Raw genomic sequence first — 18378 nt, 5'->3', positions numbered from 1 at the left:
TTGAGCACTACAAGACCTTGTTTGCGTCAATGAAAGAAAAAGCCATCTACTCCTACTTCATACCTGGTATTCATAATCCTACCTTCTCCAAAATCTACTCAAGTTACAAATCTTCCTTGGATGCAATGGCAGCTTGATGATAATTCCACCATGCATGACATCGGAATTGCCAGCAATCTCAATTAAACTCAACTGCAGTAATCGTCGTTTTCCCCCTGAGAGCGTTGACATTGTTGATGTCTCGCCGTAACATGGCAACTTCATTTAGCTACCAAATTCAAGGTCCATCGCCAAAAAGAGCTGTTGATGGATGATCCAAGGTTCGCCGCATGACTTCACGGGCGTCATGTATCTTTGGTTTATTGCTAGGTAACCCAATCTTCCATTTGTGTACCCAACAACTTATGCATAACCATCTTCACTATCACAAAGGCTGCTTGATAAAGTGATGCTCGATGTAGCATCCATTTGAGCAACATGGTCAGTGCCAAGCTGGTAGTTGCCTGGATGAGCATTTTAAAAGATTAGCTGCTGATCCAGCAGTCGTCTTACAACGTACATTTTCATCGTTAGCCAATGCATGGACATCAACCACGTTACAACTATGGATGTCTTTCTATACATCATGAGGAAGAGAGAATGACCCTACCAAGGTAGAATGTAGTAGTAGTGAATGCTTTTACGATATACGTTTAATGATGCTGTATGCAAATGCTGATATTATGGCAGGATGATGATGGTGTTATATAAGAAGAAAAGTAAAAGTGAGAAAAATTCTACTTTTGCTCGTTGTCATAGTGATCAGCGACGTTTTGATGCTTGACCTTGATGAATTCCTTGAGACCAACCAAAGAGTGCTTGTAGCCTGTAGGTCCATTGACAGCATTCATGAAATCAACATCATCATGGCGTTGTCGTTGGTTAAAGTCATGAACGGTGTGCATGCTGACATCGACGGTCTTCATAAAGCCAAACGCATGAGCGAGCACAGCCATATCATTGTAATTGAGCAAGCCAACGCTGCTAACACGTGGGCATGATTTATCCCATTCAACATCCTCTTTAAGCATTGCCGCCGTTTCATCAATGCGTTGGCCAAGTACATCGGGGGTCATCAGCTTGTCGTTGAGTTCTTGTATTAATTGATCGAATCGATTTGCGTATTCGGGTACTTGGAGGAATTTCATGAGGGGTCGCTTTGTCACTGAACTGGTAAACTTGTGCCAGTCACCTGCTTCGATTTGGGACATTTCGATGAGTGATGTGGATCCTAGGCTGAGATCAATGTCCCATAGCATAAAGATGAACTTGGTGCTGTTAGGAGATGTCTGATACACATAATAGTTATCAGCCACAGTCAAATAGCCATCAGCAAAACCAAGCAAGAATTCAAGAGCCATTCTAAAGAATCAGGGATACCAAATAAGAAACTGACTTTGGAAATATTACTTTGTTCCTCCCCCTTGTTGACTTGATCTTACCCTCTTAACACGCTCTCCATATCAAAGTGGGCCTCCCATGCTTCCTTTGTAGATGGTGCCTTGTCAAGGAACTTGGTCAACTCGATAAGAGCCTTGTAGTTGGGTTCACCTTCGGATGGATCTTCTGCTATTTTATACTCGCCCAAGGCATAAGGGCCCTCCTTGTCGCCGTAGTAGCTAAGGTCGGAGACACGACCACCAAGAAGCTCTGCTTTGGGATTGGTGTATTTGCCTTGATACAATGTGCCTTGTTGGTAATCCTTATTACCATCGGCAAATTCGTTGCGCAACCAAGGGTTTTTAAATTTCTCGATAAATCCAAATAGGCCAAGTGGTTGATTGTTTAGATACACTCTAAATAAAGGGGTGTGGATTAGTGATTGGATTGCATATGCAAAACCTGGTATGAGGTGGTAGGTTGTACCTGACATAGCTGGTATCAGTGGTAGGCACTCCTGCAGCTGCCAACATCTTGTATCCCAAATCCTCACGAATGTAGGAGGGATCAGTTGCCAATGATCGTAGCTTGAGGCGTCGGTATCCATAAAGGTAAGTCTTTTTGGGAAGCTTAAGATTGTATGCTAGCTTAGAAGCTTCACGTGAGAAACGACCAGAGATTTCAAATTCGACACCGGAAAACGTTTGGACATCATGAAGGCTAATGTTTCTAATTAGTACAAGGTATTCCTACCTCTTCATTTTTGGTATGCATTCTTACCTAATATAGGTCATTGTAGTATTCACTTGGATGTCATCCTTATCATGCTTATGCATATTTTGAATGGCCTGGTCATCGCCTGTAATGTGGATTGTGGGGATCTCGCCGTCAATATGAAGCTTGCTATCGACGCGATGAATAGCTGGCAATGGATCCAAGACTTGAAGCAGTTGAGGGATCTTCCATGTATTCCAGGTTCTATTGTAATGCTCGTTGGGTGTAGCATCGCCTTCAAATGGCTTCCGATCAAATGGCTCATTTTCAAGGATGTTTCCAGTGGAGTCGACTTTGGCATAATGATAGCCTTTTTCAGGGTGTGGGGCTGAACCCGAGAATAAAAGAGAGGATGATGATGCTATGTGCATAGGATATGGCTTGTCATCTACAACGACAACCATGCCAGCAGCGTCACCATTCACCAGGGAGATGACACTGTAGCTGGTTTGCTGTGCTATTACAGAGAGCACAAAAAAGGGGATGAAAGCAACGGCTACGACGTGGGATACAATATGAGAGATTTGTAATTACAACAGTAAGCGCTATTGCCCACTTACCGTAAATAAACATACGCAATGAAAAAGAAAAAAAAAGTTGAAGCAACACTGAATTCTGCTTACTGCCAACCCGTGGTTTATATACACATTCACAAGAAGGGACAGCATACCAGCTCAAATGCTACCCTGCATGCGTCTCCTTTTTCCACCTGGGGTATTAAGTGTCGCTTTTTTTATGTAAATGGCAATAGCGCGCAACTGCTACATACGGCACATACTCCACATGGTGGGCGGGAGAAATACTGCAATGAAAGCGTAAGGAGGAAAATTTAAGGTTAGCATTGCCCACCTGACACCACGCTTCCCTCTTTATTAGAGCTATTGCTTGGTAAAGTGTGTGAGTAGCATTATACACCAACATCATCCATATCCCCGGCACAAATACGGTCAATGCAAGGACATGCATTGGCTGCATGGTAATGATGATGGCCTTGCCCAAAAATGTGGTAAGTACCGCAATTTTATCAATCACGTCAATATCTGTTGCACGAAGCAGGGGCCGATCATTTTGTTGTATGAACTATTTTCGTTCTACCATTATGGAGCACACGTACTCTACTACAATGCCAAGCATTGAATGTGTAAATAAGTGCGTTGGTCATGTGTTGTTGTTGTTGTATGTAAGTGCACAAAGCTCACAACATGTACATGGATCATCCCAATTTACATCATAAGAATACTAAGGATGATGAAGGCATGCAGGCATAAACAAAAAGGTATCTTCACTTTCCATCTACGTCTTTTGCGATCCACACAGAGCCATTCACGAAGAAGCAGCAAAGGGTGCTCACGTTAATGAGGATGCAAAACAAAGCAGCCAAAGGTAACCTTGGAGACAATAAACAAACCAATGACACGTCCTTTCCCAAAAAGAGCGATTGCATATATATCATTGAATGTGGGTTCTTTAGGTAGCTCGTCAAGTTCCATGTCTTAGGCATTTATAATTGAGATAGATGAATAACACGTAGGCCTAACAACAAGACGTTGATGTTCGCATGCTATTCCTCCATAAACTACATCCCAATTCACATTCAAAGTAATAAAGCTATTTATTCAATTCATAAGTGGATGGGGGTAGTGTCCAAGCTATTCATTTGGAGTGTTGTGGTGGGATAGATTCCACCGCCCACTGCAATTGTCGGCCGACCAAAAACATTCAGCTGGTTGCTTGTCAACGGAGAACACATACTTGGCTCTTTCTCTCTCACACTTTTTCCCTTATTTCCTGCAACCATGAAAGTGCTGATCAAGGGTGGCATTTGGAAGAATACTGAAGACGAGATCCTCAAAGCAGCTGTCAGCAAATACGGCAAGAATCAATGGGCTCGTATCTCGTCATTGCTCGTACGCAAAACACCAAAGCAATGCAAAGCCAGATGGTACGAATGGCTCGATCCCAGCATCAAAAAGGTTCGCATGCGTGTTTATTGGATACAACTCTACGAACAACACTGATACAATGATAATAGACTGAATGGTCCAAAGAAGAAGACGAGAAGCTACTCCATCTTGCAAAGTTGATGCCAACACAGTGGCGTACCATTGCACCCATTGTTGGCCGTACACCTGCACAATGTCTGGAACGTTATCAGCGATTGCTCGATGAGGCCGAGGCGAGAGAAGCGGGTGCCGATCTTGGGTTGACGGGTACACAGGGGCCTGAGCATGGTCCAAGTGCTGATGATGTTCGGCGTTTACGACCTGGTGAAGTGGATCCCGAGCCCGAGACAAAGCCTGCACGACCTGATCCTGTCGATATGGATGAAGATGAAAAGGAAATGTTATCAGAGGCACGTGCTCGTCTTGCCAATACTCAGGGTAAAAAGGCCAAGCGAAAGGCAAGAGAACGACAATTGGAAGAAGCGCGTCGATTGGCATCATTGCAAAAACGTCGTGAACTCAAAGCAGCTGGTATTCAGTATGTATCTATTATCACATGGTGGTATGTATACGATAGGTATATTAACATCTTTCTCTTTCTTTAGCTTACGCATGAAAAAGAAGAAGCATGACATGGACTACAATGCCGACATTCCTTTTGAGAAGCCTGTGCCACTTGGTTTCTATGATACGACCGAAGAAAAGAATCGTCCTGTGGATCCTGGCAAATTGACGAATGTGCACTTGTCAAAGTTGAATCGTCGTCGAGCTGATATTGAAGAGGAAAAGCAACGTGAGAAGAAGCGTAAGGCGAAGCAATCAGGCAACAAGGAGCAACAACCTGAAGGCAACCAAGGTCGTTTCGTGCCAGCCAAAGATGCCAAGCTTATCAAAGCTCAAGAGCAAGAGCAGATCTTTAAGCGACGAAAGCTTGTATTGCCAGCACCACAGATCGGCGAATCTGAACTTGAGACGATTGTCAAAGCGGGTACGACAAGTGAGAATGCAAAGTTGCTTGTTCAGGATGAGGAGCAAGGCACCACGAGTGGATTAGTCGAAGATTTCAGCTCAACCCCACGAACATTGCCTACTCGTACACCACGTGCCCCTACCAATGGTATGTTGAAAAACCTTACTATGCTTCATGACATCTAATACCATCTCTTTAGCTGATTCTCTTATGAATGAGGCGAGAAATCTACGAGCTCTTACTTCAACACAAACGCCATTGCTTGGTGAAGAGAACACACCTTTACACATTTCTGAAGGCGGTACTGGATTTGAAGGCGCCACACCTCGAGTTGCTGAGATTCAGACACCCAACCCACTTCTCACTCCACGCACCGACACATCCGGTTTATCAACACCACGATCAGATATTTCGGCTGTTGAAGCAAAGCGAAGTCTGCGACAAGGATTGGCTGGCTTACCTGTCCCAAGAAATGAATACGAGATTCGCTTACCAGAGATGGATGACACTGAAAAGAAAGAAGAGGTGGACACCAAGATTGAAGATCAAAGCGAGATTGATAGGCGTGAAAAGGAACAAGCTGAACAACAAGGTAAGCAGAGAGAGAGAATATGGATGTAAAAGCTTTATGATGATACTCATGGTTGTTTTATAGAACAAGAACGCCTTGCACGTCGATCACTTGCAGTACAAATGGGGTTGCCACGACCTGTTGTCGTACCAGCCAGCGTCAAATCGGATACAAGTGATGAGATTGAACAATTGCTTCAAGAAGAGTACATGCGTTTATTGAAACACGACACAATCAAGTATCCTGTGGTTGGCAGCAAAGTAGCACCAGGTGCTGTGAGCCTAGGCGATTTGGATGGACTTGAGGAAGAGTTCGATCGAGCGACTTTGGATGATGCACGAAAAGAATTGGATGAAGAGATTCGAAGGATACATGACATTCCCGAAGATACGGATATCAAATCAGCAGTGTGGCACCTTGTCTCCGATAGCAATGCATTTGGTGATATTTGGGAATCAACACACGGCAACATGCTATTCTCTGTCAAGCACAATCGATTCGTACCTGCATCAGAATTTGAGAGTGAAGAGGATAAAGCCCAAGGCATGGCAAAGACCATCGAGGTAAGAGAGAGAGAGGAAGGATGGAACAAAAGACCATTGGTATCTGATTGAGTGTGTGTGTGAATTATTCAGGGTAATCGTCGAGCCATGATTCGTGATGCTACACAAGCCGGCAAACTTGAAAAGAAGCTTGAAGTGCGACTTGGTGGTTACATGAATCGATCTGAAAAGTTGACACAGCAGATCCTGGAAGCAGCTGATGAATTGGAGGCCGTGCGCATTGAGTATAACAGCTTTGTCACTCTTCAAATGTCCGAAAAGGCCGCTATTCCTGCACGTGTGGATCAAGCCCAATCTGAAGTGGATCGATTGGTTGAGCGTGAACGCAGCATGCAACAAAAGTACAAAGAACTCTCGGATCTTAAGAGTCATTATTTGCTAGCCATTGAACAATTACAGTAAAAACTCTATTCTCTCATCCCTTTTTTTCTCACACACCCCATCTCCACATGTGATCAAAGTATATTTCTCTTGTGTTCTTTTTGCATAATTCTATTCCTTCGTTCTTTTCTTTTATATCTATAAAATGTCACAGCCTCTTCTTGTATGGGATGTTATCTACAAGGTCCTTGATGAGTGTGTAGCCACCGAGTTGAACCAATCCGAACGATTGCTTGACCATGTCTTGCGACGACATTGCTGGATCCCGGAATTGCTAGCTGTGCATCCTCATTGCCGAGACTACTTGCTTAGCAACGCAGCTTTTCACCGACTACGGCTTTGGCGAATGCTTGGAAAGACTGTCGGCCAACGAGAATCGGTATCCATAGCAGTACAACATGATAAAGATTGGACGATGCTGGATCTCAAGCTTACGAGTCAACAAAAGACATCCACCGACGATGTGTGTATCTTTGTGGCGGTAGAAGTACGGCCTCCTAAACAAGGTCGATGGCAACATGTTAGCAGCAGCAACATGAATTCAAACCAAGGCGTTCAAAAAGAAGGATGGGTGGTGTCTGTGCGTCATAAAAAGATTCCTTTGTTCTCGTATGACCAATGCAAGCGGGATATGGAAGCATTTGCGGCATTGAATTCAGCTTCTATTTGGGTATGGCGTTCACCTGCCAATCCATGGCTTTATCGACACTTAAAGAGCTATCGTATGGTGTTGGATAATCTAGAAAAGGAGTTATTGGTATGGTCAAATCATCATCATCATCATCACCATCATCGTAAACGACATCAACATCAGCATCATCATCACCAACCATGGCGAAGACCCTTTGAACGACTCTCAGTGGATGAACAAATCTTGCATCATAATGTAGAATTATTTGCTAATTTGGCTACTACAACAGCTTTACAGCAATAAAACTTGATTGTTGTAATTTTTGGATAAAAAAGAATGAGGAAATACTGATGAGATTGGGGGACGGCGGTCTACGACTACTATTTGAGGGGGGAGAAGGGTATGTATTGTAAGGATCATATTTTGGAGACGAGAGCTTGAATGACGGCACCTTGAGCAATGACCACAGTTTTTGATGTCTTGTGAGATTCTGCTGATGAAGGGGATGCTGCTGCTCCTGTTGTTGTTGTCGTCTCACATATGATTCTATCATCATCCGGTAATACTCGACCCAAGTAGATAAGACGAATAGTATGTGTTTGTGGTGTAATGTTGTTTCCAGCTTGCATAAAGATGCGGGTTCGTAAAGAAGCGACCGTTTCATCATGACGACTAATATCCACCTTGATATCTTGAGCAGTAGAGAGACGTACAGTGATGGGAATCAAGCTCACTTCGGATCCTGCGAGTGAAATATTGGACGCCTTTTCTTTTACAGATGCTTTTGGCGTATCGATAGGTGCAACGGAAGCTGATCCAGCAGTGGGTGGAGAAGGTGGCGATAAGGCTGCTGCTGCTGCTGATCCTGTTGTAGCGTCGTTATCATTCATCAAATTGGTTGGATCCACAAGGCAGTACATTGGAATTACGTATCGATTACCCAATTCTGAATATGGCATATTAACGCATGCTCATATTGACAACCCCCCCTTCCTTGTTTCCTTCCTTCCTTCCTTGCTTACCATCATAGCATCCTTCCGATGGATTCCCAGTAGGAATAATTACATTGGCTGCATCAAGAATCGATTGGGCCATCGCAAGATCGGACGTATCAACCGCTGCTTGAATTGCTTGCCATATTTCCGGTCGTCCCTATTCCATACATGAGTGTCAAAGCTTCCATTTGAATGATCATTATCGCGTGTGTGTATCTATTACCTCAAAAGTGGGTGCTGTTTCCCAAAACGTTTCTCGCTGTTTCTCGAGTTGGGACCGAGTAATAGGTGTATCAGCTGTCCATGTAAGACTGGATCGTTTAAAGGGCTTGCCTAAAAGAAAAAAGAGAGCGAGTGGGAGAGAGAGAGCGAGTGAATAAAGCGAAAAGAAAACAACAAGAGAGAGTAGTAGAGAAAGAGAGAAAGAGAGAGAGAGAGGAAAGAGTCATGGCTGACAATTACCTCCTGCAGCTGCCCTATGCGGATTATCGTCATCAGCAGCTCGAGAGACACAACATCCCATGGGAGATTTTTGTACTTGAGGAAAGAATGGTTGAAGCAAGCAGTAAGAAAAGAAGAAAGGAAGAAAGCAAAGAGTGTCTGGAAAGATACCCCGCACGTGATGTTATTGAAAGAAGCAACTTTTTTTTTTATTTCACACTCATGCAATCATGCAGCGTCACTATCCTAAAGTGTCTATCTATCCTTCCTCGAAAGACATCACCGATTTGTAATGGAGGATCGTCAAGGTCCTTGCATAGAGTAGACTTGTCATCATCATAACACACGGCTGCCAATGTCTTTTCATCCAACCATCCCATGTGAAAACCCAGATTTGGTTGTTCTTTACCAGTGTTGGACATTTGTATCAACCCCTTTATCATCCTTAAATTAGTTTTGGGTGATCTTTATACCAACCTATCATCTTTTTCACTCACCTCCTTTGAGTTGTAAAAGTTGAGTTGATTTAATTCATGATATAAACCTACTCCAATGGCTTTGGTGTAACTTTCCTTCAGTGCCCAGATACCATAGAATGCTTCAAGAGGATGCGGATGATGTCGGAGCATGTGTTGTTCTTGTGGTGATAGCTGCATATAATATAGAACCCCCGCATCTATCTATATGAGTCGTCATTGTCCTTTGGGGATCCCATTGTCATTTATCATCCATCACTTGCCTGTGGTTGAAAGCATTCGATAAGCTCGGTCACAGAGGAGGAGGATGGTAGCGTATCCATGGTCACCACATCCACTCCTACGCAATGGCCAGGTTGATCAGTGGCGGCAAGGATGACCCAATGTCCATGATGGGAGATGTTAAAATCATAAGACGTGTCTGCTGATGGTGATGATGATGACTCGTGTGGATGCTGTCAAATAAAAAGGAGGTTCATGATCATAGCTTGTACACCAATGAAAAAACAACATTTACCAGTAGTACAGGCTTACCACCCTTGGTCATACTCCCAAATCGAATCGTATCCCACTCGAACCCATAGTATTTCACAAACACATAGCGTCGTAACAGCTGACTCGCAAGTGCCAATTGTCGATCGTTGTCAAACTTGTACCGCATCACCGCTGCCCTGGATTCTGCATCAGGTAGCATGGCCAATGCTTGGTCAAACTGGACATTGAAGGCTTCAGCAAAAGAACACGCACTCACACACCACCACCACCACCACCACCACCACGCTTTTATTATAGGGCTAACCTCCTTGAACGCACCACGAATATCAAAGGCCAACAAGATCATATTGGAAAAAGAAGAGAGTGAGAGAGCCTGCTTTATTGTCGGGGCGGTTTTCGATAGACAAACTGTAGATTATTGGAATTGGGTAAGCAAGCGATTTCCAGAGATGCGATATCACTGCCAGCCACGTCTATAGGACAATAAGCAGCCTGACGATGAGGAACCACCAACACTGGAAGTTGACCTTGACGTATATGTGAATCAAATATTTCAACACCCTTGTCGCTATAGCGATTATCACTCAGCACCACCTGATTCATCGCATCAAAAGTGGTCCATACAGGCACCTCGTGCTCGGATTGGCGACGAAACACCCAAATGTACTCAAGAGATGCAATCCGTGCGGCTTCAGCATCCGTCACAGGCGTACCACTCGGCATAGGTGGATGGGAAAAGATCTTATTAAGTACATCTTGTTGCTGTGCCTGATCAAGTACATCTCCGGTGGGCCCTGATGCAAGGATCGTATGGATATAAGGTTGGTGGTGGTGGTTGCTACTCGTCATTCCATTACTACGTCGTCGGGGTCGAATACGTCTCAAGAATGCTGTGAATGACCATCGTCTTTTCCTGCTATATCGTACAGGCGATGTATAGGGTGGTGGTGGGGACTACATATAGATGTTGTTGATGTAACAATAAAAGGAGTTTAGAAGACAACAATGATCATCAAGGGGTGTAATGCAAATTTACTTCTTCACCCATTGAACAACGACGACGCCGTGTTTCATTGTCCATTATAGTTTTATAATACAAGATGAGAGATGGGAGGAAAAAAGAATGGGAAAAAGTGTGGCAAAGTAAAAAAAGTGTGTGTGTGCAAATGACAATGTTTTGATCGTTATTCAAAAAGGGCAGGCGACACGCTAAAGTATGATGCATGATTCACTATAATCTTTGGGTAAGTTTTCCCCGCTTCTTGGATTGGTAAATGATTCCTCAGCCTTGAATACATTATCGCCACCTTTTTCCTGGGTCACTTCCTTGGCAAATCCACCCGCATCCTCTACACTATCAAAGACAAAGTTCATGGATGCTGTTTTATAGAGTAGTAGTGAATAATCTTAATCATCGTTGGCCTGTGCTAGTGTAACCTTCTTACTTGGTCGTGCGTTGTGCGTCTTTGCAATGGCGTCTTCTTTTGGATGCTTGAGTTTGAGAGCCTCATCGTATTTGTAAAACTTGTCCTTGTGTTCGGCCATGTGGTAAAGATGATGTTGATATCGCCATCTTGACATCATGGGTGTATTTAAAGGAGTGGCTATGTTTACACATTTCCCTTTCCATAAAGCCAAGGACAATGAAGCATCCACCACCTTTATTCCTTTCTTGCAATCAACGACGAACGACGAGTCAACAAACCAGGGGATAATGACGATGGATGGATGAGTGTGTGTGTGTAAATTCTCCGGGCAAACAGGTAGTAAACAACCATTCGATATGTGGGCCATCCTATAATAATTTCTCTTTTTTCCTTTTGTTCATTTACAAGTCAAACCCCACAGCAGCAGCAACATGCGACCATATACCGATGATTGGGAAGCCATGTTTGATCCACAATACTCGATGGATAGTCCTCGTCATAAACGACCTGGTCGACGGAGGGATATGCCTGCATCAGCACCTCCTACACCTTCTACTGGCACACCTGCTTTACCATCCATTGACATTATTGCTTATAGCAAAAGTCAACAAAACATGATGGCTTCATCTTCATCGCAACAGCTTCCATCATCTGTATCAGCCCCATCACCCCATCAACGACCACCTGACCAGCTTTGGACCGATCGCATGAATTTGTTGCGGACAATACGAGAACAAGGACACATCACCGAACAACGACCCTCTACCCCACATAAACAAGGTTGGAAAGATCGGCTTCGTGAGAAGATCGATCATGGCCTTTTACAAGAAACATCAGATGGATCAAGTGATGATGATAATGATGAAGATGATGAAGACCATTTTGAAAAGGAGACAAATCAAGATATGAAAGAGCAACAAGACCATGAAGAGCACAATCAACAGCAGCAACGACGAAAACGTCCTCCTTATCGTCATTCGTTTTTGTACTTTGCATTTGGCTTTTTATTCCCACCATTATGGATTATTGGGGCAATGCATGTGCCTCCGCAACACCAGAGTCCCGAGGGTCAAGCAGTTGACTTGCAATGGCGACGACGGTGTCGTAATGCTTTCTTCCTTTTTATTGCCACTGTGCTTGTTGTCTTGATTATCGCTTTGGTACTTAAACCTGCCTCCGTGGGTTGGAGACTCAGTGCACCTTTACCTGATGGCACTGTTCATTATTAAAAAAAAGATTAAACGTCATTGACAATGTATATAACCAGCTATTGCTGCTGCTGCTGCTTCCAATGTTGACATACTACAACGCATTCCAGCCACCCAAAATGCGAACCTCCCACTCTCTCGTCAATACAACAAATAAACCATGAAAGGGTTGGCAGGGTTACCCTTCCGTACCTATGCGTCTCTAACGATCCAAAATCGCCGATTCATCTGTATCGGATTTGACGCCATCATCATCAATAGGCATTGGGGTGGCTCACTTGCTTGTGCCAAATTGGAGGCCTGGCTCAACAAGTTCTTTTCAAAGTAGAGAAGCGCTTGCTCATGATAGCACTCACACGATGCTACTCATCACTTGATGATGGGCATGAAGGATATGATGATGATCCAATACACGTTATTGTATGACAAGTAGCGATGACCAGCTGGTAATGGACGATAAAAGGAATTGTGATCCAAAGACCCCTAGTCAAAAGCATTGCCAAGGGAAGCAAGCATCGCTTGGTGGCATAAATGTGTTATGCAAGAAGTGTTACACGCATAAAGAAGATCGCTGATTTCCCAACCAACAAGTATAGCAATGACCTTTCATGATTATCGCAAAGAAGGCTTATGGATAGGTAGTTAAAGGTAGGAGCAATATCCAACGTAGGGTATGCTACCAACATCAATGAAATGTAGGATGGGATCTATTGAGAAGGTTGCATGATGTCGCTCATTAACGGGGTGATGCATCAAAACACGGATCATCCGGGCCGATTGTTTCCGCATCATTCCGCCAATGTTCCCCACTCTTTTTGTGACAAGGACTTTGATAGAAGCGAACGCTTTTAAAAAGAGCAAAGTAAAAATAGCAATGTTTATTTTTATGGATGGATGTCATTATCTGCTCCAATGTTTTTTTCACATCTTGTATAGTAGGGGAGGTGGGAGATAGGAAGGTTCATTGTGATGATGTTTCTTTGTTTGACAGCAGCAGGAATGCTGTTGTTGTGTCACCTAAAAAGCCACCATTTGTCCATTTCTAGCTGCGTTTGATCGGAAAAGCGGGGGGTGGAGAGGGAAGAAAGGCAACATTGGTTCTTCTGCGCATATTTTTTTGTTTCCTTCTTCTGGAAAGTCAACGATAATGAGCTCCCTTTCCAAAGTGTCTCCACAACTTGAGTTGCCAACCGCTCAAAAGCAAGCAAACACCCAGAAGCCTTCCAAGACCTCTCGATCGTATGTCCATTTCGTTGCAGGAGGGTAAGGATCGCTTTCAAATCGCATACACCCACACACACACTGCGTTCCTGTCATTGTAACACATTACCTTGATCTTGTAGAGTGGGTGGTCTAGTAGGTGCTGTATGTACTTCGCCATTGGACGTCGTCAAGACAAGACTTCAGGTAAAAAAAAGTTGAGGTGTGTGTATGTGTGTGGCATGGATAAGCTGATATCATGCATGCTTCTCTTTGATAGTCGACTTTCTATCAACAAGCTATCATCCATGCACCTCGCAAGCATTATTTATTGGGACACTTTATGGAAACTGGAAGATTGTTGGTGTAAGTGATCATCATTGGATAAAATTGGATATGAGACACTGAATGGATGAACTCTTAGGCGCATCAAACAAGTGGAAGGCATTCGAGGTTACTTTAAGGGTCTTGGTCCTAATCTTGTGGGTGTTATTCCAGCAAGGTGAGTTGTATAGCTTGGTATCATGATTCATTGTATGCTGAGACTTGTACTTTATTAGATCCATCAACTTTTACACATATGGCAATGGCAAAAAGATATACACAGAGCTCAACCATGGCAAAGAGACACCTGCAGTGCATCTAGTATCGGCAGCCACAGCAGGTAAGCTATACAACCTATTATTGTGTGTGATGGAAAATGATCGATTGACCCATTATCATTATTACTTTGCATAGGCATTGTCACTTCTACAGTTACCAATCCAATTTGGGTAGTCAAGACGCGTTTGCAATTGCAGGGCAATGGCCCACGAAGATACCACAACAGTCTTGATTGCACGCTCCATATATTGAAAGAAGAAGGCATACGTGGATTATACAAGGGCATGAGTGCATCCTATCTTGGTGTAGCAGAAGGCACTATTCAATGGGTGACTTATGAGCATTTGAAGCGTCGATGGGCAGTGAATCAGCACAGGGAAGGACGCTTCAGGATAGGCGGCAAAGATTTGGAAGGATGGATCGGCAACATTGGTGCAGCAGCAGCAGCGAAATTGGTAGCAGCATGTATCACATACCCCCACGAGGTCATTCGTACACGACTACGACAACCAAGTGAAAATGGCGTGCGTAAATATCATGGCTTGGTGCAATCATTACGTCTTATTGTCAAGGAGGAAGGATTTGCTGCTCTTTATGGTGGAATGACAGCCCATTTGATGCGAGTGGTTCCTAATGCAGCCATCATGTTCTTTTGTTATGAAGCTATCATCCACCACTTTGATCATGATTCCCGACCCGAAAACGTCATCAAGAACACCTCCTCAGCATAGAATGTCCTTCCCTTCTCTCACACCTCCTTTCATCGCTAATCCCAACCAACATCATATTGCCGTTTACAACATTTTCGCATAAACCCACATACATACATACGCACACAATGAACCCCGCTCCTACTATACACAATTTGATATTCAACAAGAGCTATTAAACCGATTAGATTGCGCATCAGAAGAATAGGAAAAGCTATACTTTGTTCTTTAATGAACCAGACAGGGTCTTTGAGCAATATGTGTATCAAGCGTGGATGAATACATATGATATGAGAACATTGTGGGGTGTGGGTGAGAGGAATAAGTTCAGGTCATTTGGATGGATCAAGCCTTGTTGTTCTTTGGGTTCTCCGGAGCAGTAGCCCAGTTCTTGGCCTAATAATGGGATGATGAGTAAGATGTGATGTGCATAATAACGGGGATGTAAAGGGACATACGTACCACTTGTTTGAAAGCCTTTGATCAGGAGGAAGATGTAACGTTGTAATCAGTGCATTGATAATAGAAGGGGAAAACGATCAAAGAAACCTTACAGCCTTATGGTCCATGCTCGGATTATCAGCTTTGAATTTGGGCAGTTCATGCTACAAATAGCAAAAGCCAGTGAGTCATTGCCAGAAGAGCAAGGTCTTGCATCATTTGTCTTTTACCTTCATGTAAAGATTGTATGCATTGAGCTTTTTGCCTATGTATGATAGCCATCAATCAATATACATCTTTCTATTTCAAAAAGGTAGAGTTTGATAATACGAACCATTGGCGCCAGTGGTGGTAGATTTCTTGGTGGTACTGATAGTCTTGGCCATGGTAAAAGTAAAAGCAAAGTGAGGAGGAGGAGGAATAGAAGGATGTGTTTTGTATAGAAAGAAGAGGGAAATGGAAAAGGCAGCGCGCTTTTGAGAAAGTTATGATGGATGGGAGCACACCGCACGGCTGCAGCAAATGGTCACGATTATGTCTCTCCCACTAAATGAGCCTTATTATGCTCCCTACCGTAGCTTACATGCTTCCCCCCCCCCAATGATGATGGCGATGATAGTATATATAGAGCATCATCGTGTGTCATTACAATAGTAGATAAAGTGAAGGTATCAAATGATGCAAAGGCAGCGAGCGTGCATGCGTCAAACGTAAAGCTGATGTTATGAGAATGATCATGGCATGAAGGCACTGAACCCATCTTTAGTCGATCCATGTTTCATATCACATTCCAGATAAAGCACGTTATCATGCTAATGATCATCCTCAGCTACAGTCACCGCCGCCCACCACATGAGAAAAAAGAAAGGTTCTTGCCGCCCTAATACTGCCACCACTACCACTTGGACGTTTGTTTTCTTTTCGCTTTATTGTAGCACACACACACAATCGTATACAGAGCATTAGATCAAAGATAACGACCTTACATTGTCCTATCACAAAAGTCACATAGCACCCAAAAAAAAGAGAGAAACATCCCCCATCTCTCTCCCTTCTTGTCTTTTTCTTTACAACCGTTGTCATAAATGTCTTCGCCTTCCTATTCTTTGTTTGACTTTCCTTCACGCCATACACCCTTTCGAAACCGGTCGCATGCTTCGGCCTTGCTTGCTTTGCACCAACAACATGGACGAGGGCCGACCCGATCGAATGCCATTCATCGAAAACGGAGGACCTTCAAAGACGACATTATAGCATTTGCAGAACGCCAATCGCATGGACCGCCTTCATACCCTGATTATCTCCAAGGCACCGTGTATGCCAAACTTGTTCATGAGCAACATGCCTTGTACTGCAAAAAGTTTGGCAAGCATCGCAACGGCCCGGTAGCTGATCTTGTCGAGGTTGCACCAGACTCGTTTGTTGCAGCGTTGATTACACACGATTTAAGGCTGCCGACAGCATGGAACCCAAATGACAAGGGCGAATTCGTGGATATCAGCGAAGATTGCATGGAACTTACATATAAAGGTAATGCAATATCGGATGCTTTTCATTCATGATGTGCTCACATCATCACACTCTAGGTGCTGGCAAGGATGATGCTGATATCTCTGCTGTACGATCCAATTTTCCATTTCGGCCGCAATGTGGATTGTTTTATTTCGAGGTGGAGATCATTTCCAAAGGTGTTGATGGCCACATTGGGATCGGATTCTGTTGGTCGAATAGTACCTTGGATCGATTACCTGGTACGTCCTCCTTATCATCCATTGATTTGTATCATGACTTACATAAATCTATTCTATAGGATGGGAAGAGCACACTTGGGGATATCATGGAGATGATGGGCATTTATTCTCTGGACCAGGAACAAGTCGACCTTACGGACCCAAGTTTGGTACAGGCGACGTGATCGGATGTGGATTTGATTTTCGTACCATGTCAGCATTTTATACCAAGAACGGTGTATACCTCGGCACAGCATTCCAGAATATCAGCAATGGACGTGGCATCTACCCTTTTGTTGGGTTTAAAACACCAGGCGAAAAGATCCGAGCCAACTTTGGAAGTAATCCTTTCAAGTTTGATATCGCTCATCATTACAAAGACCAATCACGGGAATCATTCGCTCCTATCACACAACTCTCTCGACCCAAAAACGAGGAATTCAACACTATTCTCGAATATCTTTTACATAACGGATACAGTCAATCAGCGTCAGCATTCAAACGTTCCATTACTTGTACTCAACTACTAGACAACAACAGCAATTCAATGGATGTGGATAATGATAAAGAGACTGAAGCGGCTACAAGGAGAGAGATCCGGCTGGCATTATTACGTGGCAACATTGATGAAGCGATCGACATTTGCAATGCACACTATCCTGGTGTATTGGATAATAACGAGATCATTCGATTCCGACTTGCCTGCCGAAAGTTTATCGAGATGGTTCACAGGATACACAAGGATGCTATTGATACCATGGACATTGATGATAATACTACAACCAAACGACATGCAGGTGTCAAACGCAGGAGGAGTGTCGCAGAGGCAAATAATAACGACACAATGGATGAATCATCATCAGCATCATCATCAACAGAAGATACCAATGATCAACAACTTGAAGGTGTGATGGCCTTTGGTAAAGAGATTCAAAAGACCTATGCCAACTTGGTGGAAAATGAACCTGAGCTGAAAAAGGAGCTTACAGTAAGTACTGGATTATGATCATCCATATCCAAGGCTTGCATCTAACGCACGTGGATAGGCGACATTCTCAGCATTAGCGTACGTCGATGTCAAGAATTCTGCCGTATCCTACTTGTTTGACTCGAGTCATTTAGAAAAATTGGCGAGTGATCTTAATGCAGCCATTCTTGGTATGTGTGCGTGCGTGTGTATTATGCATTTAACGAGTACTCATCATGTTTCTTCTAGTATCCCAAAAACGATATCCCACAACATCCCTTGAACGATTATATCGCCAAACAGCAGCAGTGATTAGTGACCTTGTGTTGGTTGGAAATAGTCATGCAGCGATGCTTGAACCCGAGAGACTGCTTCCCAGAAAGGAATAAAGCATTGATCGGCCATTGTACCCCTTTTTCCCTCTCCCTGTGTT

The 18378-nt window shown here is 43.6% G+C and overlaps 9 protein-coding genes across 9 annotated transcripts; 5 read left to right on the top strand and 4 right to left on the bottom strand.

The window, feature by feature from the left end:
* Window positions 1–776: 776 nt before the first annotated feature.
* O0I10_000239 (uncharacterized protein) lies at window positions 777–2597 on the bottom strand (the record flags this gene model as incomplete). Its single annotated transcript, XM_058480353.1, has 4 exons — window positions 777–1401; window positions 1482–1835; window positions 1906–2139; window positions 2200–2597. The coding sequence occupies 4 exons, from the start codon at window positions 2595–2597 to the stop codon at window positions 777–779; spliced, it is 1611 nt and encodes a 536-aa protein (XP_058348876.1).
* A 1392-nt stretch (window positions 2598–3989) lies between these two features.
* Window positions 3990–6642, top strand: O0I10_000238 (uncharacterized protein; the record flags this gene model as incomplete). Its single annotated transcript, XM_058480352.1, has 6 exons — window positions 3990–4166; window positions 4226–4674; window positions 4742–5253; window positions 5306–5698; window positions 5762–6240; window positions 6313–6642. 6 exons carry the CDS (start codon window positions 3990–3992, stop codon window positions 6640–6642), a joined length of 2340 nt encoding a protein of 779 aa, XP_058348875.1.
* Window positions 6643–6766: 124 nt separating this feature from the next.
* O0I10_000237 (uncharacterized protein) lies at window positions 6767–7555 on the top strand (the record flags this gene model as incomplete). The annotated part of the gene is made up of 1 exon (XM_058480351.1): window positions 6767–7555. One exon carries the CDS (start codon window positions 6767–6769, stop codon window positions 7553–7555), a length of 789 nt encoding a protein of 262 aa, XP_058348874.1.
* Window positions 7556–7668: 113 nt separating this feature from the next.
* Window positions 7669–8770, bottom strand: O0I10_000236 (uncharacterized protein; the record flags this gene model as incomplete). The annotated part of the gene is made up of 4 exons (XM_058480350.1): window positions 7669–8198; window positions 8275–8404; window positions 8471–8580; window positions 8710–8770. The coding sequence occupies 4 exons, from the start codon at window positions 8768–8770 to the stop codon at window positions 7669–7671; spliced, it is 831 nt and encodes a 276-aa protein (XP_058348873.1).
* Window positions 8771–8897: 127 nt separating this feature from the next.
* Window positions 8898–10005, bottom strand: O0I10_000235 (uncharacterized protein; the record flags this gene model as incomplete). The annotated part of the gene is made up of 5 exons (XM_058480349.1): window positions 8898–9122; window positions 9186–9338; window positions 9428–9619; window positions 9682–9876; window positions 9964–10005. The coding sequence occupies 5 exons, from the start codon at window positions 10003–10005 to the stop codon at window positions 8898–8900; spliced, it is 807 nt and encodes a 268-aa protein (XP_058348872.1).
* A 32-nt stretch (window positions 10006–10037) lies between these two features.
* O0I10_000234 (uncharacterized protein) lies at window positions 10038–11204 on the bottom strand (the record flags this gene model as incomplete). Its single annotated transcript, XM_058480348.1, has 3 exons — window positions 10038–10613; window positions 10956–11038; window positions 11105–11204. The coding sequence occupies 3 exons, from the start codon at window positions 11202–11204 to the stop codon at window positions 10038–10040; spliced, it is 759 nt and encodes a 252-aa protein (XP_058348871.1).
* Window positions 11205–11517: 313 nt separating this feature from the next.
* O0I10_000233 (uncharacterized protein) lies at window positions 11518–12315 on the top strand (the record flags this gene model as incomplete). The annotated part of the gene is made up of 1 exon (XM_058480347.1): window positions 11518–12315. One exon carries the CDS (start codon window positions 11518–11520, stop codon window positions 12313–12315), a length of 798 nt encoding a protein of 265 aa, XP_058348870.1.
* A 1126-nt stretch (window positions 12316–13441) lies between these two features.
* On the top strand, window positions 13442–14828 carry O0I10_000232 (uncharacterized protein; the record flags this gene model as incomplete). Its single annotated transcript, XM_058480346.1, has 6 exons — window positions 13442–13557; window positions 13638–13701; window positions 13775–13860; window positions 13919–13996; window positions 14055–14158; window positions 14233–14828. 6 exons carry the CDS (start codon window positions 13442–13444, stop codon window positions 14826–14828), a joined length of 1044 nt encoding a protein of 347 aa, XP_058348869.1.
* A 1505-nt stretch (window positions 14829–16333) lies between these two features.
* O0I10_000231 (uncharacterized protein) lies at window positions 16334–18334 on the top strand (the record flags this gene model as incomplete). The annotated part of the gene is made up of 5 exons (XM_058480345.1): window positions 16334–16778; window positions 16835–16999; window positions 17059–17966; window positions 18025–18136; window positions 18195–18334. The coding sequence occupies 5 exons, from the start codon at window positions 16334–16336 to the stop codon at window positions 18332–18334; spliced, it is 1770 nt and encodes a 589-aa protein (XP_058348868.1).
* Window positions 18335–18378: the final 44 nt, after the last annotated feature.

Source organism: Lichtheimia ornata (assembly GCF_029851405.1).
Source record: "Lichtheimia ornata isolate CBS 291.66 chromosome Unknown scaffold00001, whole genome shotgun sequence".
Taxonomy (NCBI): Eukaryota; Fungi; Mucoromycota; class Mucoromycetes; order Mucorales; family Lichtheimiaceae; genus Lichtheimia; species Lichtheimia ornata.
This window is presented reverse-complemented; position numbering and strand designations above follow the sequence as displayed.